The sequence below is a fragment of the Cyprinus carpio genome, chromosome B13 (assembly GCF_018340385.1).
Source record: "Cyprinus carpio isolate SPL01 chromosome B13, ASM1834038v1, whole genome shotgun sequence".
Taxonomy (NCBI): domain Eukaryota; kingdom Metazoa; phylum Chordata; class Actinopteri; order Cypriniformes; family Cyprinidae; genus Cyprinus; species Cyprinus carpio.
In genome coordinates this window covers 3,726,432-3,754,032 of record NC_056609.1, presented here as the reverse complement: position 1 = coordinate 3,754,032, position 27,601 = coordinate 3,726,432, and the positions used below count along the sequence as shown (strand labels likewise).

The 27,601-nt window shown below is 39.6% G+C and overlaps 1 protein-coding gene across 1 annotated transcript; it reads left to right on the top strand.

The window, feature by feature from the left end:
• Positions 1 to 578: 578 nt before the first annotated feature.
• Positions 579 to 27,333, top strand: LOC109065151 (apoptosis-stimulating of p53 protein 2-like). The gene is made up of 18 exons (XM_042736286.1): positions 579 to 987; positions 2,168 to 2,315; positions 2,615 to 2,728; positions 5,650 to 5,717; positions 5,869 to 5,970; positions 6,081 to 6,255; positions 7,792 to 7,973; positions 8,049 to 8,219; positions 10,783 to 10,966; positions 12,384 to 12,494; positions 12,589 to 12,713; positions 14,027 to 14,408; positions 17,085 to 17,767; positions 22,127 to 22,264; positions 22,385 to 22,518; positions 23,082 to 23,248; positions 25,373 to 25,572; positions 26,633 to 27,333. Exons 1-18 carry the CDS (start codon positions 979 to 981, stop codon positions 26,672 to 26,674), a joined length of 3,135 nt encoding a protein of 1,044 aa, XP_042592220.1. The 5' UTR covers positions 579 to 978; the 3' UTR covers positions 26,675 to 27,333.
• Positions 27,334 to 27,601: the final 268 nt, after the last annotated feature.

Below are 27,601 nucleotides of genomic sequence, written 5' to 3'. Positions count from 1 at the left end.
TTTAAAAGGGTGGACATTTCGTCCTAAAATCAGCAATTACAATAAGTCTGAGCAAAAGAAAAAATGCTAACACAGAAAGTCTGTCAAATAAAGAACTGACTTTTTTTTAATGTCAAGACGACTTTAAAATGTATGTTGAAAATTTTAAGGCACAGATACAGTGATTAATCAAAAACACCTATTAATAACACCCTTTACCTGAAACAAGAAATAATTATGGAATGAATGTCTTAATGACACCTGTTATGATCACCTGTTACCTGACACCTGTTATGATTATGGTCATTATTTGTTGGCTCAGATATGTTTCAAAAAGACCGAAATATTGCAGTTTGTATTCTGCCACAAATGCGTCATATCGAGCATGTGTTTATATTGTTTACTCGTTGTGTTTGCGCGTCTTTACCAGCAGAAGTCCTCAGCGAGCGGAGTATCGAGCGCTTTCCAAACGTTTCGAAAAGCCTCTCCCATCAGCTTTACGCATCCTTCTATTAAATATTATTGAATATATATATATATATGTGGGGTACACAACAAAATTATTTTCTAAGCGCAAAAATCTGTCGTCATCTTGCTCCGCCCCCCAGAGCGAGGTTTTCCAGAGGGATGACGTCACGCTCGCGAGCAGCAGCAACAGGCTGAGAGCCGAATATCGCAAAGAAGATAAAACACACTGAACTGTAGTAAGAATCACGTCTGCGCGAGCTTGTTCTGTCATCTGAGCATGTGAGTGCTCTTGTGGTAAGGTTTAACAGAGCAATCATCGATATTCGTGAGCTGTCGTCCAAAGAAAAACTCTCGCGGAAGAAAAGTTTGGGAAGGCCTCTGACGTCACGCCTCTCGGGACTCTTTCGTCTCAAACCGGACGGGACGGTTTTCTTCGCATATAACTGAACTTTTAACTTGATTAAAGCTGTAAACGGTCATACAGTCCGATCCGGAGTGAAGACTCGGTGGAAAAACATCCTCAGCGCGAAAATGATGCCGGTGAGCGTCTCCTCCTTTAACGTTATGTAAGAAGTTCAGGACAAACACTGTGCTTCTTTAATATCTCATCTGAACAGATCTTACCTGTAATGTGACTATTGTATTAGATTAATGTTGGGGGTTTTACAAGGTAACATGATATTAATGTGTTGTTGTCCTAATAAAGCAGTACTTTCACATTCTATCTTATTACCCTTTACTGTGCTTCAGTCCAGACAATATAAAACAACAGGACTGTGTCGTGTGCTGTCGATCCGCCTGTTTAACTCCTTACATGGAAAAATACAAGAAACAGGTTATTTTATGTACAATATTGGTGGTCTTTACCAGATTATGATGTTTTTATTATCATACGAAAACCATCAGAATGTTAATTTGGATCCATTCTCCGTGTTGACTGTGTCTCCACTGGCTGTCAGAAATCAAATACTCACTCAGCAGGTACTTCTGTTGAATAAGTTCATGCTTCATGACCATTAAAAAAGTATATTTCATAATGTAGTGTGAATGTAATACAGATGTACTTCATCGGTCATGTTGTTGTTGCCGTGTGACCAGCAGCATCCCATCAGTGACCCTGGAGCACAAAACCAGTCATAAGTAGCACAGGTATATTTGTAGCAATAGACAACAATACACTGAATGGGTCAAAATTATACATTTCTCTTTTATGCCAAAAATCATTAGGATATTAAGTAAATATCATGTTCCATGAAGATATTTTGTAAATTCTCCTATATGCATATTACTAATGAAAAATTAAGTTTTGATATATTTATGGTAGGAAATTTACAAAATATCTTAATTGAACACGATCTTAATATCCTAATTAATTTTGGCATAAAAAGGCAAAGGGATCATTTTGACCCATATAGTGTATTGTTGGCTATTGCTACAAATATACCTGTGCTAGTTATGACTGTTTTTGTGCTGCAGGTTCTCATATTGCCATGATATTCAATCCTGATCCTGATGCTCTGCACATTTTGTATGTTTCTCTCTCTCTCTCTCTCTCTCTCCTAACCAGCTGATGATCATGTGTGTTAAATCAGAGAGAGGCATAGAAAATGTGCGGCGGTGGTGTGATGTCTTCAACATTACAGTCTGTTCTTGCTTCAGATCGAACCGATCTGCCTGTGTGATTAAACTCTCAGCCTCCACATCTGCTTGTGTTTTCCAGATGTTCCTGACTGTGTACCTCAGTAACAATGACCAGCATTTCACAGAGGTGCCCATCACGCCCGAGACGGTGTGTGGAGACGTGCTGGAGCTGTGTAAGGAGCCGGCCGAGGCCAGCTGTCACCTGGCTGAAGTGTGGAGAGGCTCAGGTGAGAGCTCAGAGTTCCTCACCCTCACCAGTGTCTGACCTGCGCCTTACAGATCAGATTTGAGCGCCAGGTGGCTTTTCATTCAAATGAGGCACGTGAAGCTCTGGGGAAGATTGTATTGCACTAAAATCAGTGATGAAGATCGGTTCCAGCAGCGGCCGTCCTCTCTCTGTTATGGCTTGTGGGAATCCTGAATCCTTACCACACTTTTGTTTACAGTAGAAAGTGCTAAGTAAATGTTCCTTTTATTAATTGGATGTTGGATGAATGCATGTGTGTTTGTGTGACGGTGAATGCAGAGCGAGCGGTAGGCGAGAGCGAGAAGATGATGGATCTGCTGCTGCAGTGGGGGCAGAAGAGGCCTGAGGTTCGGTTCTTTCTGCGTCGAGGCAGAGCACCCAACCTGCTGACAGGTAAGCTCTTACCGTAGTGTTTACTGCGGCCCAAGTACACGGAAGGATTGGTGTATTCACTTCTGTCGCAGATAGTCTTGCAGAGATACTTAATCCAAAAAAAAAAAGTTCCTGAACCTCTGTGATCCCAAACTTACAAATTAAAATAATACTGATCTTACATGCTCTACCTTCAGGTGGTTTTACTACCATAACAACTGTGGACAACAATATTGGATAATATTTTTAAAACATTGCACAACTCTATAGTAAAATGTTTATCTCAGTCATTGCTTAAAGGGGTCATGAAATGAGAAATCAGAATTTTCCTGGATCTTTTGACAGAAGATCATTGTGCTATAGAAACAAACTCAACAACTCAAACCTTATGCATTAGTCAAAAAACATTTTTTACTGAAAGCAAGCTCCCGAAACGACTAATTTTCTGCTTTACTGTTTTTATTACATAACAGCCTGCACAGACACGGATCAATGCCTCGCTGTCTGTTTGGCTTCGCACACTACACCGTGTTTGTGAAGGGACAGATTCTAAAAACAGGATCACATGGAATAAAAATAGATTTATGCTGAGTTTTTCAAATTTTGTGCATTTCTTAATTGTAGAAGTGCAGTTTCTCTGCAAACCTTCCAGAGGATTCTTACATATTATAACATAATTATGGGAGTGAATCTGGTGAATCATCCTGTGAGTCACTGCTGAAACTGCTGTTATTGATAGTAATAATGGACAGGACGAAAACAGACAGCACTGTTGAATCAGTGGGTGGGGCTAAACAGACAGCGATGTGGAATCGGTGGGCGGGGCAAAACAGACGGCACTGTTGAATCGGTGGGTGGGGCTAAACAGGCAGTGCTGTAGAATCGGTGGGCGAAGCTAAACAATCAGCGACGTAGAATCGTGGACGGGGCTAAACAGACAGTGATGTATAATCGGTGGGCAGGCTAAACAGGCAGTGCTGTAGAATCGGCAGACATGTCAAAAAAAACAGTTACGCAGAACCAAACAGACAGCTAAACAGACATTCATCTAAAATACATACACGGACCTAAACAGATCCGGAGCTAAAACACACTATCACACCAAACAAAAATACACCAAAAACTGTTTGTCTTAGCAAAACACACACAATATAAGAATCGGTGGCGGGGGGCTAAACAGGCAGTGACGTAGAATCGGTGGGCGGGGCTAAACAGACAGTGATGTAGAATTGGTGGGCGGGGCTAAACAGACAGTGATGTAGAATCGGTGGGCGGGCTAAACAGACAGTGATGTACAATCGGTGGGCGGGGCTAAACAGGCAGCGCTGTAGAATCGTGGGCGGGCTAAACAGACAGTGACGTAGAATTGGTGGGCGGGGCTAAACGGGCAACACTGAATCGGTGGGCGGGCTAAGCAGACAGTGATGTAGAATTGGTGGGCGGGGCTAAACAGACAGTGATGTAGATTCGGTGGGGGTGCTAAACAGACAGTGATGTACAGTCGGTGGGCGGGGCTATACAGGCAGCGCTGTAGAATCGGTGGGTGAGCTAAACAAACAGTGATATAGAATCGTGGGCGGGGCTAAACTGGCAGCACTGTTGGATCAAACAGTGACAGGTGATGGATAGACGGGCAGAACTAAACAGTCGTAGAACATGTATAAACAGGCTAAACAAACAGTGATATAGAATCGTGGGCGGGGCTAAACTGGCAGCACTGTTGGATCGTTGGGCGGGGCTAAACAGATGTAGAAGATGTAGAAGCAGGCATTGATTTACTTCTGTGGAGGTGGTGTTTATCCACACTATTACATCATAGAGTGGAACACTACACAAGCTGTCGTTTTGTCAGACTGCCTTCAATATAAGCTGTTTTTAGACTAACAACAAAGTTTTGAGTTCTGAAACTTACAGGATGCTTTTATAGTACTATGCTCTCTTATATGTCAAAAGATCAAGGGAAGTTAGGTTTCTCAGTTCGTGACTAGTGGTCGACCGATATGTGTTTTTTGACAGCCGATGCCGATATAAAGCCAATATGATTTTTACAATTAATATGTAAGAAATTTGAAATCATTTGACAATGGATTAAAAAATATATGTGTAAAATAAACATACTTATACTTTAGATGACAAGGTATTTTTCACAAATAAATAAATATTTAATAAAAATATAATAAAAAGGAAGTTGACACTGTAATCAAGGGGGCACTCAGTATTCTGGGAAGTTTGTGTGCATTGATAATCATATTTTTCAAATAAAGCAAGGGTAACATTCATTTTACATACAGCACACAGTGAAAATGACATGAATATGAAAGTTTAAAGCATTCAATTTACATGGACTGACCATCCCGCAGAGAACAAGTGATTATGCTGGATACACACTTCACAAGATCTCACAGCTGGATTCGACATTAATTCCTTTGTTTAACCATTCTGTCTGATTATTAGACAGACATCTGTCCGTATTAAAAAGAACTGTTACCGATGACGACGAACAAAAGAGAGAGTGTGAGCACTGTATGTGCTCAGGCACTGCCGCTCTCAGCGGCAAAATAAAAGGCCTGCGCGCCGTCAAAATAAAAGTACGGCCTCGAACACAAGGGGTGTGCTCAAAATATCGACAATTAAAAACAAAATTTGAAAAATGCCAAATATCGGCCGATATATCAGCCTTGGCAATATATCGGTCAACCACTATTAGTGAACCCTTTAAAGAATAGGCTAATCATGAATCTGTTTTCCCACATCAGTTATGTGCACTGGCAGAATCCATTATCAATCAAACCTTACATTAACAAGTGCTCTGAATACAGTAATGCATTACACTCATCAGTGTCTGTAAGCAGAGTTTTTAAATTGAAGTTGACATCGTTCAGGCTTGCGCTCAGGTGTTTTCCGCAAGAGTCTCTGGGCTTGAGCTTGTGTTTGTATTTCAGACTCCAGGACCTGGAATCAGAAGAGGAATGGCGTCAAGAAGCCCACAGACAGACGGCAGGAGAATGGAGTGAGTCTGCCTGCACTCGTGTGCCTTTCATTTCTTCGTGTAACGTAATCCCGGTGTTTGACTCACACATATGAAGGCATGAGAGGAATGCAGTCTAGTCGAACAGAAAATGGACGAGCATTTGATGATTTCAGAGTGTTGTGTTGTGCAGGTGAGCAGCCCGTGGAGGGACATGACTCTAGCAGAGCTGCAGGAAATGTCTGCCAGACAGCAGCGTCAGATTGACACCCAGCAGCAGCTCCTGGCCTCCCAGGTACAAGATAACACATCAGAACAGGGAAAATACACAGAGTTAAAGCGTCTTTGTTATTTAATAGGAAAAATTATGCAAATAACAACCTGTCCTCTCACTGTCCTGAGCAGGAGCAGCGCTTGCATTTCCTGAAGCAGCAGGACCACAGGCAACTGCAGACGTCCTCGGAGCAGAAGAAACTGCAGCATCTGAGGGACACGGTGGGGAAACAGGAGGCGCAGCTGAAGACGGTGCGAGATCTGAAGGGACAGGTGGAGCAGAAACGCCTTAGCAATGGCAAACTCGGTGAGTTCTTCTGCCACTCGAGTTATTTAAATCATTTATTTTAAAGGGCACCTCTTATGCAAAATCCCCTTTTACATGGTGTTTGAACATACATGTGTGTTGGGAGTGTGTGAACACAACCACCCTACAATGATAAATATCCACCCACTCCTCATTTTTTAACCCCTTTTAAACCAATTCAGTCTCACTATAGTCCTGCTGTTTTGATTCTCATGCAGTGTGATGTCACATTGTTTAGGCCTTACCCATAGCTGCTGATGGACAGCCCTGCATTGCTATAGTTTCTGCCCTCAGCGGTTATTCGCTGTCCTCCATTTTCTCCGTGCAGGAGAACAAAAATGTTAACGTCAACAATGCCTTGTAAGCAATCCCGATGCTCTGGGTTTGGATGTAAGACTGAACATAAGAGTCTTTATTTTCTCCCAACATCTGAGCTACTGAGGACCCTGTGGATTACTTTCATTCTTCAAAGTAATGCACCTCGAAATCTACCTTAATACATGTATCACTCCAGACTCTTTTGTGAATGTCATGTTGTTACAGTGCTTAGTGTTTTAACTGTATTTGTATGTGTACATAAAGTATTTTTTAACTGATCAGCGCTGCGCTTGTGAGATTAGTTTGAGCCATTCCTAGCGCGGGATTTGTTCGGTAGCGCAGTCGCTCGGCTCGGTCCATTAGCGTGGCGTGAGCTCTGTAACATCACGCAAATCCCAAATCAAATAAATAACACAATTAACAGAAATTTCTTCATATAAACAAAGGCTTTGTCTGTGCACTTTTCGTTTAAAATGAGAGGCAACCACTACATTTTAATCACAGTACAAACAAAGAGGCTGCAGATATAGAGTATGAGCAGGATTTGATTTAATAATTTAGAATAATTTAGAAATCTTAAGCACAAACCAGGGCTCCAAACTGAAAAGAGAATGGTCTGACTTCAGCTTTGTGAAATTATGCTACATAAAATATCTGAACAAAACAAAAACAACAGATGGGCTGAATGAGATCAAGCAAGTGCAGTATCACTCTCTGCCAGCAGGTGGCACTTATGAAACAGCAGCAATACAGAGTTTCCTTAATTGCTGCTTTAATATGCATTATACAGAGATGAGATGAAAAGAAAAGAAAATCCAAACTTTTCTGATGACAGTCAGTTCCAATTAAAAGTACATTAATGTAAACTCCCAATTGTATTTCATTCATTTAACATCCCAACCAACTTGAATCGTCACACATTTGATTCAAATTTTTAACCGGCTCTTGAGTGCACCGTTACATCCCTAATTCATTCCCTCGTTAATAAATAAAAAAAATAAGGCAATGATTTGGTAAAGTATGGCCACAATAACTATTTTTGTCTGCATGTTGTGTGGGGCTCCATACATGGGCATCTAAATGTGACCACATTCATGTGACTGTTTGGATATTCTTGTGTGCATGAAAGTGATCATCTCACATTCAGTGTTTTCAGTGCAGGCTGAAGGATCCTGAGCTCAGGAAGTGGAAGTTATTCTGTGTGTGTGTTTGTGTTAGTTGAGCAGGTGGAACAGATGAACAGTATGCTCCTTCAGAAGCAGAAGGAGCTGGTAGTCGCCATGTCCAAAGTGGAAGACCTGAGCAAACAGCTGGAGACCCTAAAAAACGGCCAGCTGGATGCGCTTCACAGTAACCACAGCTCTGTGGCCGAGCTGGACAGACTCTGCAGGGAACTACAGGTAGGAGCCGAGGAGGTGAAGATCACAGCCTCAGGCCTCTGTTCGAAACATCTCACCTGTGTGTGTGTTCACCAGATGAGGAAGAACATCAACCTGGAGCAGAGCGCTAAACTGCAGCAGCAGAGAGAGAACCTAAACAAGAGGAACCAGGAGGTGGCCAGCATGGACAGACGAGTCAGTGAGCTGCGAGATCGTCTGTGGAAGAAGAAAGCTGCCCTACAGCAGAAAGAGAACCTTCCTGTCAGCGTGAGCCATTTCTTCAGTTCACACCAGCCAATGCATCCATGCCAATTACAAGTCTGCATTTACATTCATGCATTTAGCAGACACTTTTATCCAAAGCAACCTAAAAATGTATGTTTTATTAACAAAGTTCGGGAGGAGCACATTCAGATAACCAGAGTTTATTGAGGCAAAAGTCTAAGGCTTCCCCTCAATAGTGGACTAACCATTAGTCGAACAGAAGAGGCTTGGTTGACCAAAATTGCATTAGTCGCTAAGGGGCAGAATTTTTTTTTTAATAATCCACTGGTGAAATCACACAGTTTGTGACGGACACAACATTAACGGTTAGACTGACAGGACATCCAAACGCTCGACTATCATTCATCGACCTCAAATATGGCTTATCATCTGAAACATGTTAGTATTTGCAACTTTACATGGTAATCTGATGTTAACCTAGAGAAATGTGTGCTGTCCAAGTGTCTGTGCGGAGTGTAGAAGTTAAACAGTAGCTCACTGTGGGACAGATGGAGGCGCCGGTGCACTCACTTGCTCTTAAAATACTTCCTCAAACATATAAGAGTAATACATCTTTCAAATCTGTAAAGACTCTTAAGTTTATTTGTGTGCACTCATTTGAATCATCATTCAATATATTTAAATACAACACGGTTGTATTGTAAACAATGGCGTCGTCTATATTGCTTTTCAATTTGAGCCCGATTGAGACACAGAGGATATTAGTGAAGAGGACAGCAACAACTCTTCCTCTTCTCTAAAGCAGCACAACATGGCCTCGTCCCCATTGTTGCATTAAACTGCCATAATTTTAAAAGACGATATCTCCGTTTGCACTGAACATTCAGCATCGTAACTTTGCAGATATCGTTTATGCTCATTAACAGCAACATTACATACTAACTAATGTTAAAAAAGTGAAATCGCAATCAATCACCCCTTTAAAATAAAGTGTGACCGAAAAAAGTTAAACCTCTTATATTATGACAACACATTTTTGCAACCTATTTCAATATTGTGGTAATACTGTATGCCATGATAAAAGCTTTAACAATTATCACCAACATGAAAATTTTATACTGTCATGCCTACAATCAATGTTATGTTGTTATATATAAAGTTGTCAGTATAAAATGGTTCTATGGGCTTTTAGCCATGTGATATTGTGAATGTAAATATATAGGTCAACCTTGAGTGCTTAAAAAAAAAAAGACACTTTTTTTTTTTTAATTAGAAGAATTGGAAAGAAATTTTCACATTAACTTGATTTTATGAACTTAAAGGGTTAGTTCAGCCAAAAATGAAAATTATGTCATTAATGACTCACCCTCATGTCGTTCCAAACCCGTGAGACCTCCGTTCATCTTTGGAACACAGTTCATCATCAAAGTAGTCCATGTGACATCAGAGGGTCCGTTAGAATTTATTGAAGCATCGAAAATACATTTTGGTCCAAAAATAACAAAAATTACGACTTTATTCATCATTTTCTTCTCTTCCGGGTCTTCACTACAACACTGTAGTGACGCCGCTGACGTACGACGCTGCTGACGTGTTTTCTTTGTTATTGGGCGCACCAGAGAACACGTCAGCAGCGTCGTACGTCAACAGTCACAGCAGTCGCATTCACAACAGACCCGGAAGAGAAGACAATCCTGAATAAAGTCGTAATTTTTGGAGCAAAATGTATTTTCGATGCTTCAATAAATTCTAACGGACCCTCTGATGTCACATGGACTACTTTGAAGATGTTTTTATTACCTTTCTGGACGTGGACAGTATACCGTACATACATTCTCAATGGAGTGTCAGAAAGCTCTCGGACTAAATCTAAAATATCTTAAACTGTGTTCCGAAGATGAACGGAGGTCTTACGGGTTTGGAACGACATGAGGGTGAGTCATTAATGACATAATTTTCATTTTTGGCTGAACTAACCCTTTAATTCAGTAAGTGCTTTCTACTAGAACACATTGTTCATACGAGTCAGAAGAATCAAGGTTTTAAAGTGATTTTCATTGCAGGGGTTTTAGTATATTGGTATTTATATATTTTACATTTTTTGCACCTCTTATGGCCAGTAGATGGTGATATCCTGAAAAACAGAGGCCTTCAGAACATGTTCATACGTTTCGTACAAAGTTTCATTTAAATATACAAAGTTACAGTTTCAATTTTTGTTTGAAATATCAAAAAAGTACTACTTTTGGAATGTCAAAAATGACAAATTTCAAAATTTCTTTCCAATACAGCCGTTTGTAAAACAGCATTTTGAAAATTCCTAAATTCATTCAGGCAATATGGATGATTATGGATGTTACACCATTAGGACTCTGAAAAGAAAGCAGGATCATGGGCAGATTTGACAGATTTTTTAAGTAGGGATACAGGTGCTTGACAGGTTTAACATTTGGTTATTTTGCTAAATTAATTTACTGTTGCTTTAGATAAGCTCATTATTTGGAATAATGTGAACAGTAAGATCAGGATCCGCTGTGATGGCACATTGTCCTTGTTCTGCCGTGATCGGTGTGTGGTTTCAACTGCTGATGTGTTCTTATTCCAGTTGCCTTCAGATGCCCAGACAGTGCAGCAGACAGGACCGTCCCGTGTGGCTGCTGTGGGCCCTTACATCCAGTCCTCTACGATGCCCAGGGGCCCCGCTAAACAGGACCTGCTCATTAAACACGCTTACCCAGACGGCACAGCAACTGTACCGCATCAGGACAAGAGCACTCACCCGGACTCAGGTTTGCAGATCCCCCGTTTACTCAACCGAGAGAACAGGGCTGTCTGTTTAGTGTGGTCTAACTATTACAATGGTAATATAATTCTCTATATGTACTTCTGAAGTTTCATGTTTACTGCAGGTTAGCAGTAGAGATGACAAACAAGCATACGAATACATGTTGATCTGATTTTTGTGTTAGGGTCTAAGTGAGATGCAATAATTGTCTGTGATGCACTCATAACTTTTGTACAAAACATTTTGTACAAATCTTGTGAATTTGGCTAAAATACTACGCAGGTGCACAGCTAGCAGCTTTAACAAAACAGACAAACATAACAAATATACTACAAGATAACAGTAACTTAGACTTGAACACGTCTCATTCTCCCCTTCCATCTTTTGTGGTGAAGTAATTGTGCTCATTGTGCAACATCGTTAAAATGTCATTTTACATCTTTTTCCACTGTTTTGTTTTTCCCCAGAGTTTTTATCTTTACTGAATCTGTAGGTATGTAGGGGATTTGAATGAGGATAAATGAATCTCGCATGTGCACGAGAGAGTGATGAAGTGCACGTTTGTAAAGCATATAAAATAATGATCTGCTGTATTACACACATGCAGTCATGTATAAATGGATTTGTAGTGTCTGTATGACTAATTTTAACATGTTGAATGATTTATTTAACCCTTAACCATCACTCCCACACAAGCTCAAAGTGAGAGCCTTCTGTTTAAAGGGACAGTTGACCCTATATATATATATATATATAAATAAAAGTAATTTACTCATTCAAGACCCAGAAGACTTTCATTCATCTTAAAACATCTTCTGCAAAACATTTTTTTTTTTTTATAAAACCTGAGAAGTTTCCATCCTTCCTTTGAATGTCCATGTCTCCAAAACTTTGATACTTCAAAAAGTTTGTCAAGAGATTGTAAAAGCAGTCTTCTGAAGAGACATAATCACTTTACAAATATAAATTTAGATGTTGATTCACTTATAACCACTGAGCAACACAAGGTTTGAAGCTCACAAGGTTTGTTCTCGAGCGTCAAGCAAGTACGGTTTTGGTTACATGGACTTTCATTAGAAAAATGAAAATCTCTCAGGTTTCATTAAAAATAATAACGTTTTTAAGGGTTCCGGTGAGTACATGATGCCAGTGTTAATTTTTGGGTGAAATATGCCTTCAAGTGCAGCAGCTTGTCATCAAAATAGTGTTTCCAGTTGCTTAATATGTCTTTTGTTAAAATCGGCTAACACCAAATAGGATACAGTGTTAACATTCATGTTTCAGTGAGGTTATAGCTACATAAGTTATTGTGTGTTCATGATGACGCAGTTTAAGGGTCTTCACTCCTGTACACTCTGAATGTGACCATTGTCATCAGAATGAGCCTAAAGTGTAGTTCTGTCTGCCATGTCTGCGTTCAGGCAAGGTGTCCTCAAAGATGTCTAACTGGAGTTCAGCCGCTACGAAGATGGGCAGTAATCTTGGGTCATCCAGTCTGCCCCGCATGGTGACCCAGGCATCTAAAAACCAAGGTGACCCTCCATACCCCGGATCCCCATTGGATGTGTAGCACCCAGTTTAGTCTGTGTTTAAATGTGTTGTGAATTCTTCTGCTCCCCATACCAGATAACACAGACGTGTTGAAGCGGGACCCCAGGGTGCGTCCGGCCTCCATGTTTGAGTCCATTGATCCACCGGCAGCTTCTTTACGGAAGAACCAGAGCAGCGAGGACCTTGCGCGAGATGCCCAGGTAGTGCCCAGACGTCTTATTGAATTGCTTTTTGTAATACAAGTTCTCTTGTGTTCAATACTTTCTTAATACCTGAACAATACCAGGTTGACATTTAAAGAGGGTTTTGTTTTGTTCTGAGGTTCACTTCAAGATTTTCAAGATTTTTACATCAAAAACATCATAATTTAGAAGTTATAAGATATTTTCTGTCCTGTTTTTAACCCCTTCATCAAAAACGTTTGAATAGATGTGAAGGATTGTAAACTCTAAAGTAAATGCCAACTGCTGTGATTGGCTAATAGTTGTGTATGTTTGACAGTCTACATCCTTCACAGATGGACGCTTCTGTGATTTAGGTCAAAAACGCATAAATAAATCATATTAAACGATCAATAATAGACAAAGCAATAGTGATCATGTAGTAAAAACAGGTACTCACACTTGTGTTGCAACATTACTGTCGATCCAATGTAGTCCCACAGCATCGTGCTTTAGTTTCAATCTTTCTAAAAATCCTGCATTGGATTGTGCCTTGTTTGTAAACGAATCACGAATCAAACATATCAGTGAACAAAGGACTGAGTTCTTACTGACACGGTGTGGAACTTCATTAAAAATAAAGTTAATTCTCTCTTTCCTAACATTGGGATCAGAAGGAAGGAGATACAAAAACTTTTTCCACAACTTGGCTCTGCACAGCGTCTTGTCTTTGGAGCATCTTTATTGTTTGGTTTCTGCATAGACCTACATGTTCTGTGGGCGGGGCTAAATAGGCAGCAAGGTAGAATCGGTGGGCAGGGCTAAACAGGCAGCACTGTAGGATCTGTGGGCGGGGCTAAACAGGCAGTGCTGTAGGATCGGTGGGCGGGGCTAAACAGGCAGGGAGGTAGAATCGGTGGGCAGGGCTAAACAGGCAGCACTGTAGGATCTGTGGGCGGGGCTAAACAGGCAGCACTGTAGGATCTGTGGGCGGGGCTAAACAGGCAGTGCTGTAGGATCTGTGTCTGGGGCTAAACAGGCCATGCTGTAGGATTGGTGGGCGGGGCTAAACAGGAAGTGATGTAGAAGCAGGTGTTGATCATCTTCTGTGGAGGCGGTGTTTAGTCACACTGTTACATCATAGAGTGGAACACTCCACAAGCTGTCATTTAGGCAGATTGCCTTCAATATAAGCTGTTTTTAGACTAACAGCAAAGTTTTGAGTTCTGAAACAGGATGTTTTTATAGTAAAATGAACTCTTATATGTCAAATGATCAAGGGAAGTTTGGTTTCTCAGTTCATGGTCCCTTTAAAAGTCCTCAATGACACTTTGATATGTCCTTTCATTCAGAGTGCTGTCAAGAACACCGTCAAGGTTCCTCCTCCAGTTCCCACTAAACCGAAACAAGCCAACCTTCCCTCTGGTGGCCCGATGGGATACAGCAAGATGACCGGCACCTTCCCTGGGAAGAGTAAGTCTTCCGCTCAGCAGCCGCCCGCTGGCATCCAGTCTGGTGGTACTTTACCCCTGCCCTCCAAACTGGAGGCTCCCCCGGCTGCCACAGTACACCCCTTCAGCCCCGAGCCTCCTGGAGCCAAAGACTCCAGCGGGCAGCTCCTGCACAAGCCCCAGATGCTGACCACCAGCTCCATCTACTCCATGTACACGCAGCCGCAGGGCATTCAGGGAACGCTGAGCCGAGCCCAGAACCGCAACAGCAACTTCATCAGCGGTGAGAGATGCTTGTGTTCATCAGGACAGATGAGTACATACAACATATACAGGTCCTTCTCAAAAAATTAGCATATTGTGAAAAAGTTCATTATTTTCCATAATGTAATGATAAAAATTAAACTTTCATATATTTTAGATTCATTGCACACCAACTGAAATATTTCAGGTCTTTTATTGTTTTAATACTGATGATTTTGGCATACAGCTCATGAAAACCCAAAATTCCTATCTCAAAAAATTAGCATATTTCATCCGACCAATAAAAGAAAAGTGTTTTTAATACAAAAAAAGTCAACCTTCAAATAATTATGTTCAGTTATGCACTCAATACTTGGTCGGGAATCCTTTTGCAGAAATGACTGCTTCAATGCGGCGTGGCATGGAGGCAATCAGCCTGTGGCACTGCTGAGGTGTTATGGAGGCCCAGGATGCTTCGATAGCGGCCTTAAGCTCATCCAGAGTGTTGGGTCTTGTGTCTCTCAACTTTCTCTTCACAATATCCCACAGATTCTCTATGGGGTTCAGGTCAGGAGAGTTGGCAGGCCAATTGAGCACAGTAATACCATGGTCAGTAAACCATTTACCAGTGGTTTTGGCACTGTGAGCAGGTGCCAGGTCGTGCTGAAAAAACGAAACCTTCATCTCCATAAAGCTTTTCAGCAGATGGAAGCATGAAGTGCTCCAAAATCTCCTGATAGCTAGCTGCATTGACCCTGCCCTTGATAAAACACAGTGGACCAACACCAGCAGCTGACAATGGCACCCCAGACCATCACTGACTGTGGGTACTTGACACTGGACTTCAGGCATTTTGGCATTTCCTTCTCCCCAGTCTTCCTCCAGACTCTGGCACCTTGATTTCCGAATGACATGCAAAATTTGCTTTCATCCGAAAAAAGTACTTTGGACCACTGAGCAACAGTCCAGTGCTGCTTCTCTGTAGCCCAGGTCAGGCGCTTCTGCCGCTGTTTCTGGTTCAAAAGCACACGCCTGTGCACGGTGGCTCTGGATGTTTCTACTCCAGACTCAGTCCACTGCTTCCGCAGGTCCCCCAAGGTCTGGAATCGGTCCTTCTCCACAATCTTCCTCAGGGTCCGGTCACCTCTTCTCGTTGTGCAGCGTTTTTTGCCACACTTTTTCCTTCCCACAGACTTCCCACTGAGGTGCCTTGATACAGCACTCTGGGAACAGCCTATTCGTTCAGAAATTTCTTTCTGTGTCTTACCCTCTCGCTTGAGGGTGTCAATGATGGCCCTCTGGACAGCAGTCAGGTCGGCAGTCTTACCCATGATTGCGGTTTTGAGTAATGAACCAGGCTGGGAGTTTTAAGAGCCTCAGGAATCTTTTGCAGGTGTTTAGAGTTAATTAGTTGATTCAGATGATTAGGTTAATAGCTCGTTTAGAGAACCTTTTCATGATATGCTAATTTTTTGAGATAGGAATTTTGGGTTTTCATGAGCTGTATGCCAAAATCATCAGTATTAAAACAATAAAAGACCTGAAATATTTCAGTTGGTGTGCAATGAATCTAAAATATATGAAAGTTTAATTTTTATCATTACATTATGGAAAATAATGAACTTTTTCACAATATGCTAATTTTTTGAGAAGGACCTGTATATACGCATTACAAACCGAACTAAATGTTGGAGCTTAAATTGTGTGAAATATAAAGTTCTCTCAGTGCCACTGCGCTTAACAAGGCAGCTCAAACATGCAACAGCCACCATGTGATAACCTCCCCTTTCTGGGGTGTGCCGAAAGATGAAGATCTTGTATCGCCGATAGCCAGAGATATTGTCAAAAACATACATTTTTGGCAATATTAAGAGGATTTGGCATTTCCAATTAATGTAGGCCTGTTACATTTCTATTTTTATTAGGCCAATTATTATTATTATGAAATTACTTTTATTATTAAATTCAAATTACAGTTAATTTGCCCTACAATAATTACCACATAACTGACGTGCTGCAAGGATAACAAAAGATTAGGCAATTTACTCCTCAAATTTTTTATTTATTTATTTTTTACGGTTTTTAAAACAGATCTATTATACAATGAATAATAGGCCTATGATTAAAATATTAACACTGCAGTCATCAATAAAAATCAATGAAATAAAAAGCTTTAGACTATTTCAAGCACTGACTTTCAAAAGCAACCAGTTTAACACAAAATATGTTTCGTCGCATTTTTTTTTCTTTCACTATGTGCGGGCCACAAGAGAAATATTAAGGGAATAAATCAAAATAGTTAGCTATGTACCGTTATCAGCAGATGTTGAAGTAGATTCTTCTCTCGGTGTCTTTGAGAGAATATGCAGTGTCAGATGCTGAAAGCTCTGTCATTCTGTTTTACTTTCACCCTCTGTAGGCTACAGTGAATTCACTGAGATTAAGACGTTCACCGGTATAACTCAAAGTTTGCACGTTGGTTGTGTGATATCCATTGGCTTGCCTTCATGGTTACTGGTTTCACTGTATCAAAAACGTAACGAACTGTGACACCACTGTGTCGTATCGAACCGAACTTTGAATTTTGTGAACCGTTACACCCGTAATTGTTGGTAACAAATGGCTTTGAATAAAAGTGTAAGAATATTCTAAACACAAAGTTATTTGTTACTCTTTTGTTTAGTTGACAGTTTTTTTTGTCTTGATGTACATGCAGTTTATGGGAAGCCAGTGACCCCCGCAGGCCAGCACCCAGAGAACCCGTACCTGGACTCGTCCAGTGGCCCCGAAGCAGAGAAGGAACCCAGCGCCGGAGCATCTGAGAGCGAGCGGATCCCCAGACCTCTGAGTCCCACCAAACTGCTGCCCTTCATCTCCAACCCCTGGCACCAGAGCGACGTCGACCTCGAGGCCCTCAGGAAGAAGCTCTACAACGCACCCAGACCCCTGAAGAAACGCAGCTCCATCACGGAGCCCGAGGGCCCGGGTGGCCCCAACATCCAGAAGCTGCTGTACCAGAAGACGACTCTGGCGGCGATGGAGACCGCGGTGACTCCTCCAGGAGAAGAGGAGAAGGAGACCCCCGCAGATGCTCAGAGAGCAGATGAAGCTTCGCTGGAGGAAGCAGAGCAGGCTGTTCCTGAGCCGGCGGAGTCCACAGCCGCTCCAGACACTGAAGGAGAGGACATGCCTCCTCCACCTCCTCCGCACCCGGCCCCGCTCTTACCTCCACCGCCCCAGCCTGACAGCCCTCCTCCTCCACCTCCTCCTGACAGCTTCCTGGAGGACTTCCCTCCGTATCCTCCTCCTCCGTATCCCAGCGGTGCTGAGCACGAGGCTCCAGAAGACACCTTCAGCATGAAGCCACCGGAGGTCACCGGACAGGTTCCCTCTCCACCGGTAAGTGCCCTATATCAGGCTTGACTCTCCTCTAGAGCTGGGAGATGTCCAGTGTTGGGAAGGTTACTTTGGAAATGTGATAGGTTACAGATTACAAGTTACTCTAAGTAATGTAACTGGTTACATTTGATTACATTTTGATTCTAAATTTGTAATGTTTTTAACTGTTAATCATTTTCAAACCTGTAAAGCAGGCAGAGTTAACTTCACAGTAGTACTCAACGCTGATTACTGTCACTTTTGCAAACCTTCCTCACTTGAATTGAGATTATAATAATTTAATTTTAAAGCAGACTTACTTTGAGGTCATTCTGAGGTCAAATACAGATTTAACCATAACAAGAAATAGTTTAGTAGCTATTATGTGCATAGCTATTACAGGAAACACTGCCATCTAACAATGGCTTGGAAAAAAACAGTTCATCTTAAAAAATGAAGCATATAAATCAAAAACTCAAATAGCAAATAGAGCACATGTCCTATTCTGTGTCCTAAACTTCTGAAACATTGGAGCAGTCAAGGCAATTTCTGAAAGAAATCAATGAAATCTGTGGGTGTGTGTGAAATAATTCAGATTTAACCCTCTTTATAATCTTTCCATAATTAACTAATTTAATTACACATTTTTTGTAATTAACTGTAACTGATTACAATTACATTCATTTTGTAATTAAATTAAGTAATTTAGTTACATGTAACTAGTTACTCCCCAGCACTGGCGATATGGCAAAAATTTAAATCTGGTTTTTTCAGAAAGTTTGACCGATTCTCAATTTTTATTTTTTTACATTTTTTAAAGATTGTTATCTAGTCAACTTGAAAATGTAACTACAACATAATTCAAGTAACTTTTTCTTTATTAACCCTCTAGTTAAAGAATATTCTATTCCAAGTGCAGCACGCATGAAGTTGTCAACATGATGTAAATATTAAACAAATCACTTGTGAAACATCTTTACAGAAAAATCCATGAACTGCAACTACATCTTGTACAAACTTGTCTTATACATATGTTTGGAAATAATACGAGGAAATGGTTTAAAAAAAATGACTGAAGGTTTAACAAATGGGGCCCGTTTCAGAAAGGAGGTTAAGTGAAAATTCTGAGTATGTTAACCCTGAAATGAGTGAAACTGGGTTTTCAGTTTCAGAATGGGAGGTTTGTCAAACCTGAGAAAGAAGGCTAGGTCAAGCCCGTTTCTGAAAGAGAGGTAACTTATACTCAGAGTCAGTTACCATGGTAACTTTCTCTATGAACCTAACCTGGTAGGGAGCAGGTTTTCTTCGGTAAACCCAGAGTTTCTTTCGGTCTGCTCCCCCTTTTTAAAGCGCAAGCGATTGTTTAAAAACATCATTCATTCATGCACGCTGCAAAAATGCTTTTCTTACTAAGTATTTTTTTCTGATTTCAACTACAAATATAAAAAAATTATTACATCAAAATGGATTTTTCTATATATATATAAATAAAAAAATGATATAAGATATTTAGTCTCGTTTTTGGGGGATCTAAATTAAGTGCATTTTACTGAAGTAGAATTATCTGCCAGTGTGGTAATAAAAATAATCTTAATGCAAATGGAAGACAAGATTATTCTGAGTGTCTAAGTGCAAATTTACAGTAGCTCCGCCCTCCAATGTCACACAAGGTTAAATACGACGCGTGTGAATTACGGCTTCAGTGGTGGAGACAGTAACGCGTTGAGCAAAGAGAACTAGCTTGTAACACGATGGACTGGGTTCGAGTCTGGCTTTTGCCGAGCTCGCTCTTCTCACTTTTCCCATCACGTTTCACAATAGAATTTATTTTCAATAAAAATAAAAATGTTTTAAAAGTGGAAGTGCCTAACGAGAATTTAATAATGATAAAAGTATTTAGAATTTTAATAAATATAATCATTTACACTCTGTTATTATTGCATCCAGTTAATACTTATTTCAAGTATTACTTATTTTTTAGTAATACTTATTTCTGCCATATGCACAAGAACTGACAGTCACCACTGATAAGCTACTACTAAATATTGTAGAAACTTAATTTTCTGTAAAGTTGCTTTGCAATGATTTGTATCGTAAAAAGCGCTATACAAATAAACTTGAATTGAATTGAAGTATTTAAGGAAATACTTGAAATAAAGTCATTTACATTGAAGGCAAAGCGGTGGTTCAAAATAAACCAGAACTGCACGCATATTTAGATGTAATAATTTTTGTATGTAAAAGTGTAATGTAATGTAAAAGTTTTTTCTTTTCTTTTTTTTTTTGAAAGTTGAAAGCTTCATTCTTATATGTATAATTTAGGTAGGTATTTGAATGTCTATAAGTGACATATTGTAGTAGTTTTATTCTATGAATAGTAGTTTTATTCTTTGTGTTTATTTATTTTTTAATTTATTATTATTATTATTTTTTAGAAAAGCCTTTCTAGGGACCTGAGATGCAAATTAGCTTTTGCTATACTCTCTATGTGCAACACATATTTTCCAGTTTTGACTGGGATAATGTTTTTTTGTACTGTCCCTATACAAATAAACTTATAAATAAATAAATGTACAGCAATACTGAGGTGCAAATAGTATATATCCGCCGGTATATAAAGTATAAATAGCATCTAATTATTATTTACATTGATTGCAAAGAACTGCTACTTTTACATGGTAAATAGAATATGTCTAGAGCTATTTGCACTTAGCCTACAGTAAATAGTTTTTTTCTTACCCTATTGACAGATCATTTGTAAAATAAGAAAAATGCACTTAATTTTTATTATTATTATTTTATTTTTTTTGCCTGTGGAATACCATAAAAATGAATAGCCTATTCAATAACCTTCTGTTCTGCCAGTTTTCACCTGTGATATTATAACAGTGATAAGAATTAAACTTGTATTGAGTCTGAAGTATGCAGATGTCTTTTTGGCGGGAGCTGTTGTCATGGTTGAATCGTAATATCGGAGCTCAGTTGATCATGGCTTTTCATAGTCGTGGTGCACACGCTAAACTCAGAGTCAACACACTCAGAGTTGACTGAACTTACACGATTCAGCTGTTCTGAACCCCAAAACTCAGAGTTTCCCATCTCAGAGTAAGTCAGCTCCGAGTTGGTTGAACCTCCTTATTGAAACGGGCCCCTGTACACTATTATTAACTATAAATGTTTTGTAAAAACAATAAACAGCAGCTTTCAGTCTGTCAGCATGAAATCAGACATACAGTAGTAGTTCTTTACAGGTGTTCTATTCAGTTGCGCAGCTTTTTTTTTCATTGTTTCTTCAATGTAAACATGGATGTGTTTGACTGTTGCGTCTCATGCGTGAAACGGCAGTCTAAAAACACGGCGCTGTACTCCTCATGGAGTCAACACAAAAGCTCATTCTGTGTGAATGGTGCCTAGCGATGTGAGCGGATAATCACGTCATTCTTTTCTCTTCTGTTATCACCGGCATATTTTCAAAGTGTCTTATTCTAACATTTGGTTGATCACGTAAGTTCCACTGTTTTGCATATTAATTCTGACACTAGTCACAATGGGTTTGTGTTGATGAGCCGTAAGTCACATGACTAGTTTAACCAACCAGCCGCATTTTTCACATGACTAGTTTAACTGACCAGTGGCCTTTGGATTACATCGTGACAAAACTGGTAATTAAGGGCTTTTATTAACAATATTGACTTAAGTAAAATATATATATATATACTGTGTATATATACACTCACTGCTCTAACGTTAATTATTTGGGTGTATTTAAATACAAATTAATCCAAATGCAGAGCCTTTAATTAGTATTAATCTATCACATCTAATAATTGCTCACGGAGACTTGTGATTCACTTTTTACCCACAATACTTCTCATACATTGTAGGGGTCAAAATGATTGATTTTTCTTTTATGCCAAAAATCATTAGGATTTTAAGTAAAGATCATGTTCCACGAAGATATTTTGTACATTTCCTACCTTAAATATATCAAAACTTCATTTTTGATTAGTAATATGCATTGCAAAGAACTTCATTTGGACAACTTTAAAGATGATTTTCTCAGTATTCCAGATGTTCAAATAGTTGTATCTCAGCTAAATATTGTCTTCCTAACAAACCATACATCAGTGGAAATTATTATTGACCCTTATTGACTGGTTTTGTGGTCTAGGGTCACATATTGCTGCTGTTAAAATGCTGCTTCTCTGTAATGTTCAGTGGTGAGGTAAATCTTCATTCATACACACTGAAATTGCCTAATGAAATCTAAATTCTGATCGTTTTTTAGCTGGAGATAGCAAATTTAGCTTTTGTTTTTTTTTAGCCATTTTCATAGGCAAGTCACCTTTGTGCGTGAACATGCACGTGTTTTCTGTGCAGGGTAAGAGGACGAATCTGCGTAAGGCCGGGTCCGAGCGCATCGATCACAGCATGAGAGTGCGCTTCAATCCTCTGGCTCTGTTACTGGACTCATCGCTGGAGGGAGAGTTGGATCTGGTGCAGTGGGTCATTTACGAGGAAAGTCACATTTCACTGTTAAACCTTGAACAAGATCTGTGTGTGTATGTCATTGACTAGTAGTGTTTTACATATGAATTCAAGAATGTGGCAGTAATGTGATGGATGGGCGTTTTACAGGTTGAGGATCCCAGTCAGCCTAACGATGAGGGAATCACAGCGCTGCATAACGCAGTGTGTGCCGGCCACACAGACATCGTGAAGTTCCTGGTGCAGTTTGGAGTCAATGTGAACGCCGCTGACAGTGACGGATGGTGAGGAGCGTTTCAGCGGTCACACTCACATGCTTCCTCATCACTCACAGAAACTCATCAGTGGACAGCAAGACATCACAAAGTTACATTCTGAAAATACAACTGCAACTATAAAGTTTAATCCACCACTTCCAGTGCTGTGCATGCACATTGAATGCATTCATTCAATTCAGTCAAAGGCTTTTTCATGTTTGTCATTTATAGCAGCAACTGGACAGCCACAAACACACATCTCTAATATTTGTTATAATACATTAACATCGACTGTTCCCTTCGAGACTTCAGTATAAACACCCGATGACCTATTTGCATGATTACGATTTAAGAATAACCTGCAGGCAAAAGTATAAAGCAGTTTTAAGTCAAATCAATATTTAATGTCACATTTATTGTACAAGCAATATGTGGGATGATCTACAGACAGCTGTTCATTGTTATAAAATAAAGATTATATCAGTATATCAATAACAATGCATCAAGTGAGGATTTAGCCGCGTCACTGTCCTCAGACACATGCTGTTGTTTTGGTGGCCGTGTGTGTAACCGTGTGTGTATGTGTTTAGGACGCCCCTGCACTGCGCCGCATCCTGTAATAACGTGCAGGTGTGTAAGTTCCTGGTGGAGTCGGGGGCGGCCGTGTTTGCCATGACCTACAGCGACATGCAGACGGCAGCGGATAAGTGTGAGGAGATGGAGGAGGGATACACTCAGTGCTCTCAGTTCCTCTACGGTGAGTGTTCCTCTCTCAAGCCTTGCTCAGACTGTCAGTCCAAATCTGATTTTTCTGCACATTAGATTGGAATCCGAGAGCAAAAAACATATGAAATCAGATTTTTACAAATCCGTTTCAAGTAGTGTTCATTTTGTCAGCTATTTTCATTTTATTATTATTATCATACTAATTATTATTAAAAAAATATTACTACAAAAAAACTCAAAAATAAATCTAATTTTAGTCCAAGAGAAAACCTAAGTATTTAGTCAGTTTTAGTCTACTCATTGACATTTTATCAAAACACTATTAATTAACTAACAATATTAACATCCACATCCAATTTATACTTAGTCTTAAAAAATTAAATACATTTTATTTATCATATTTAGACAACATTGTCCTGTTTTTGTGTTGTCAAGTTTTATTCGATGAAATCTTAGTCACATTTTCATCATACTGTATAATGGTTAAAAACTGATAAGACATATTTTTGCTCAAAATTATAATTGTAATGATTGTTGTTATTTGGGAAAGCTCTGATTCAGGGATTAGAACTCTTCATATCTGGCAACCGCACTCATGAAAGCTCACGTAGTAGAGGCGTGTATAGCAATTCGCAATAACATTTTGTCTCCTTTTTTTGATGAAAATAAAAAGAGGTTTTTGGTAAAGATTTAAAAAAAAAATTATTTTTTTTTTTGAATACATTTTAGTCTTGTCTTATTTCGTCAACAAAATTGCATGTTGATATAGTCTTAGGCTACGTACACGAAGCCAGAGCTTTCCCTATCCAATCTTTTTTTTTTTCTCGTCTCAAGAAATATCTGCGTCCACACGAAACCACAAAACTGACACAAAATAAATTATAACACATACAAAAACAAAAAACGGAGAAGAAGACTTGGTTTGTGCATAAACCTTGCGCGCGGTTTACAAACGAACATGGAACAATTCATTTACAACGACATGGAATTAATTCGGTTTATAATCTTGTGTTAATGTTAGTTAATAAAAAGACAGTTGTTCAGTGTTTGTTCATGTTTTTGTTGCTGTTACGTGACGTAGCGGTGTCTGACTAGGGGGGAGACGTAGGCTGATGATGTCATCTTTTCAGAAAATATACGGATTCGCTGTCCACACAAAAACGCAAGGGTGGCGTTTTCAAATTTATCCACTCTGGAACCCGGTTTCAAAAAATATCGTTTTCACTCTCCCAAAACACCAGATTCGTGTGGACGAGACACCTAAACGATACAAAATGTATGTGTATACAGCGAAACGTGTCTCCATGTGGACAGGGCCTTAGTTATGTTTTATTGACCTTATTATCATCTTGTCTTCATCTCGTCTTAGTCATGGCAAAAAAGCCTTTCAACGAACATTTTTTTTTTTTTTTTAAATAAAGCATTTTTTTTTTTTTTTTTTTTATTTAGTTTTTCTAGTAGTTTTTGATCAAAAACTATCGGTTAATTAATCAGTATCAGCAAAATCCAATATCGGTCGACCTCTAGCCTGTACCACAATGCTAGCAAAAATGGGATCCTGTAATATGCACATTTTGAGTTTGTAGTAAAAAAAAATACGTTTAATATGTTTAAAGTACATTTATTTCATACTAAATATAGTTAAAATCTATTGACATATTTACTGACATATCACTCGAGATTTATTGATATTATTATTTTGGAGTGGTACTTGTGAACAATGCACGTTTCTTGATATTAAACCTAAAATGTGTTTGACTGTCCCTAATGATGAGGATTGTGTGATCTTTGAATAATATCGGTCTTTAAATGCAAGAAAATTAAAACGCACCTAAAGTATACCTGCAATATTTGCACTTTAGCTCAGTCAGATATACTTCAGTTGGACTTCAGCACTACTTCTGCACAGTTAAAGTGCATTAAGTACATTAGTTATTCCAATTTAGCAGGCTTTAAGTGTAGCAGTTTAGTAAACCAAAAGTACAATTGCAGGGTATTTTTATTAAGTGCAAAATATGTAAATGTATTTGTAGAATACTTAGCATGAAATAAATGTAATTTAACTACATCACTAGGGCGATAAGCTCAGAAGCGCTCTGTGCCTCAGGCCTCGGTCGTGTGTGTGTTTGACTGCTGTGTTTCCTGTGCTGTGCAGGCGTCCAGGAGAAGATGGGCATCATGAACCGCGGGGTGGTGTACGGCCTGTGGGACTACGAGAGCGAGCAGGACGACGAGCTGTCCTTCAGAGAGGGCGACTGCATGACGGTGCTGCGGCGGGAGGACGAGGACGAGACAGAGTGGTGGTGGGTGCGCTCGGCCAGCGGAGAGGGCTACGTCCCCCGAAACCTGCTGGGGGTGAGTGATTCACACACTGTATACATGCCTACAAAAAAACCTGAAAGATTTATCCTATTGTAGATTTTTCTCTAGAAGGTTGTAATTTAAACTCTGATGACATTTAGTGTAAAAATGCATTTTTAAAACTATTTTGAATGATGTTAAAATATGTAATGTAGGGGTGGAGCTAGGGTTGTTCTCTTTTTCTTGACAAGGACTGTGGTTATTTAGATGCAGAGCATCTTTATGAGCACATCAAACAGGAGACTTTTCACTCCAGCTTCGCCTCATCGCCAGGCGTGAGTCAAACGAGTGTGTAAAGCATCGGTGTCAAACTCAATTCCTGGAGGGCCACAGCTCTGCACAGTTTAGCTCCAACCAGCTCCAAATCACACCTGCTTGGAAGTTTCTAGTGATCCTGAAGACCTTGATGAGCTGGATCAGGTGTGTTTGATTAGGGTTGGAGCTAAACTGTGCAGAGCTGTGGCCCTCCAGGAATTGAGTTTGAGACCACTGGTGTAAAGGGTACAGGTGACGAGGAGGCCGTGTCAGTAAAAAAGCAGTTTTCCTGTCAGCCGTTATACTGTGTTCTTGCATAAATACAGCGGTGCACGCTGTGAGAAAATACGATGCGTGTCAGATCTACATCACACTCAGCCGCAGCAGCTCTTAAAGTAATAGCAGCCAAATAACCGAATAACCAGCTGCTGTGATGTCTGTCCATCAAAGAACAAGAGAGGAAATCAATAACTTCAGTAGCTTTAAAGATTCATCTATATTTAATTTAGAATTAAGTGTTTGATCATTTCAACTTCAGTTCAATTTTTACATTTGACAGCACTAGTAAAAATCTGTGGTTTACTTTTGCTTAAGCCTGTCTTTCAAAATATGCATGCAATGTTTGCCAGTCTAAAATGTTTTTTTCCAACTGATGTACTAAAGCAGAAGACAGAGTGTGTCTTAAATCAAAGGTTTTTCTGAACCAGCTAATGTGCCAAAGTCTGAAAAGACTGTGTTCACTCTGTGTGTGTGTGTGTGTTTGTGTGTGTATTATAATAGTTTTTTTGTTCCTCCTCAGTTGTACCCAAGAATTAAACCCCGTCAGCGGAGTCTGGCTTAAGTCCTTCAGAGAGAAGAGCAAAGACTGAGTCAACACCACTAGTTGACCTCCTCACGACGGATGCAGGACCCTCTACTTGTTTGTCCCTTCTGTGTTGTAGTTGTTTTTTTGGATGTTACTGTTGATATGTTACAGTGACGGTCACTCTGTCTTTTTTTATTCCACAAAACAATTGCATAGAAATGAAGTGTTTCAATTGTACTTTATATTTGTATATCAAGATTTTTTTCACTGCAATTTTTTATTTTTATTTTTTATTGTGGACTGTGTTTAGTATCACAGGTATTTTGCATACGGTGTTCTTTCAGTGCTTTATTGAAAGGTTAGTGAAAGGAAATGAATTATGTTGGAAACAGAACTTCTGAATCTGGTTCAATATTTTTACTCGTGAGCACAAAGTATAATGAAGTAGTTGTACAGTGGTAGTAAACTGGGTTAAGTACAGTGAGTTTTACTAGATTTGCAGTAGGTGTCCAGCAGCAATCTCTCGCTTCATCTCAACTTCAGCCGCATAAAATGGTGATGTTCATATTGAAAGAACAGCTTTTATTATACACTACAAATACAACCTGCATTTTCGCAATCCTCATCCTTATGGACAAATCAGCTGCAGGTGAAATGTAACCTGATCAGAAATAATAAAAACACTGTGAACAGTTCTCATGTGAATACTGTCGTCTTGAAGTGGGTTTTGATCTTCGGCACATGATTCATAATTCTGTTCTGATATTAATGGGTGAAAGTCAGTATATCTGCTCAAGAGTGAATTATTTGTGCTGTGAAATGTGCGCACTGTAGTGGGTTTTACACATTTTAATTTTCAGTCATTGAATTGATTTGATTTTGAATTTCAGTCATTTATTTAGTAATCTGAATTAATTATATCACTATACAACCGTCCTGTAGCTCAAACAGTGGAGCGTGGAG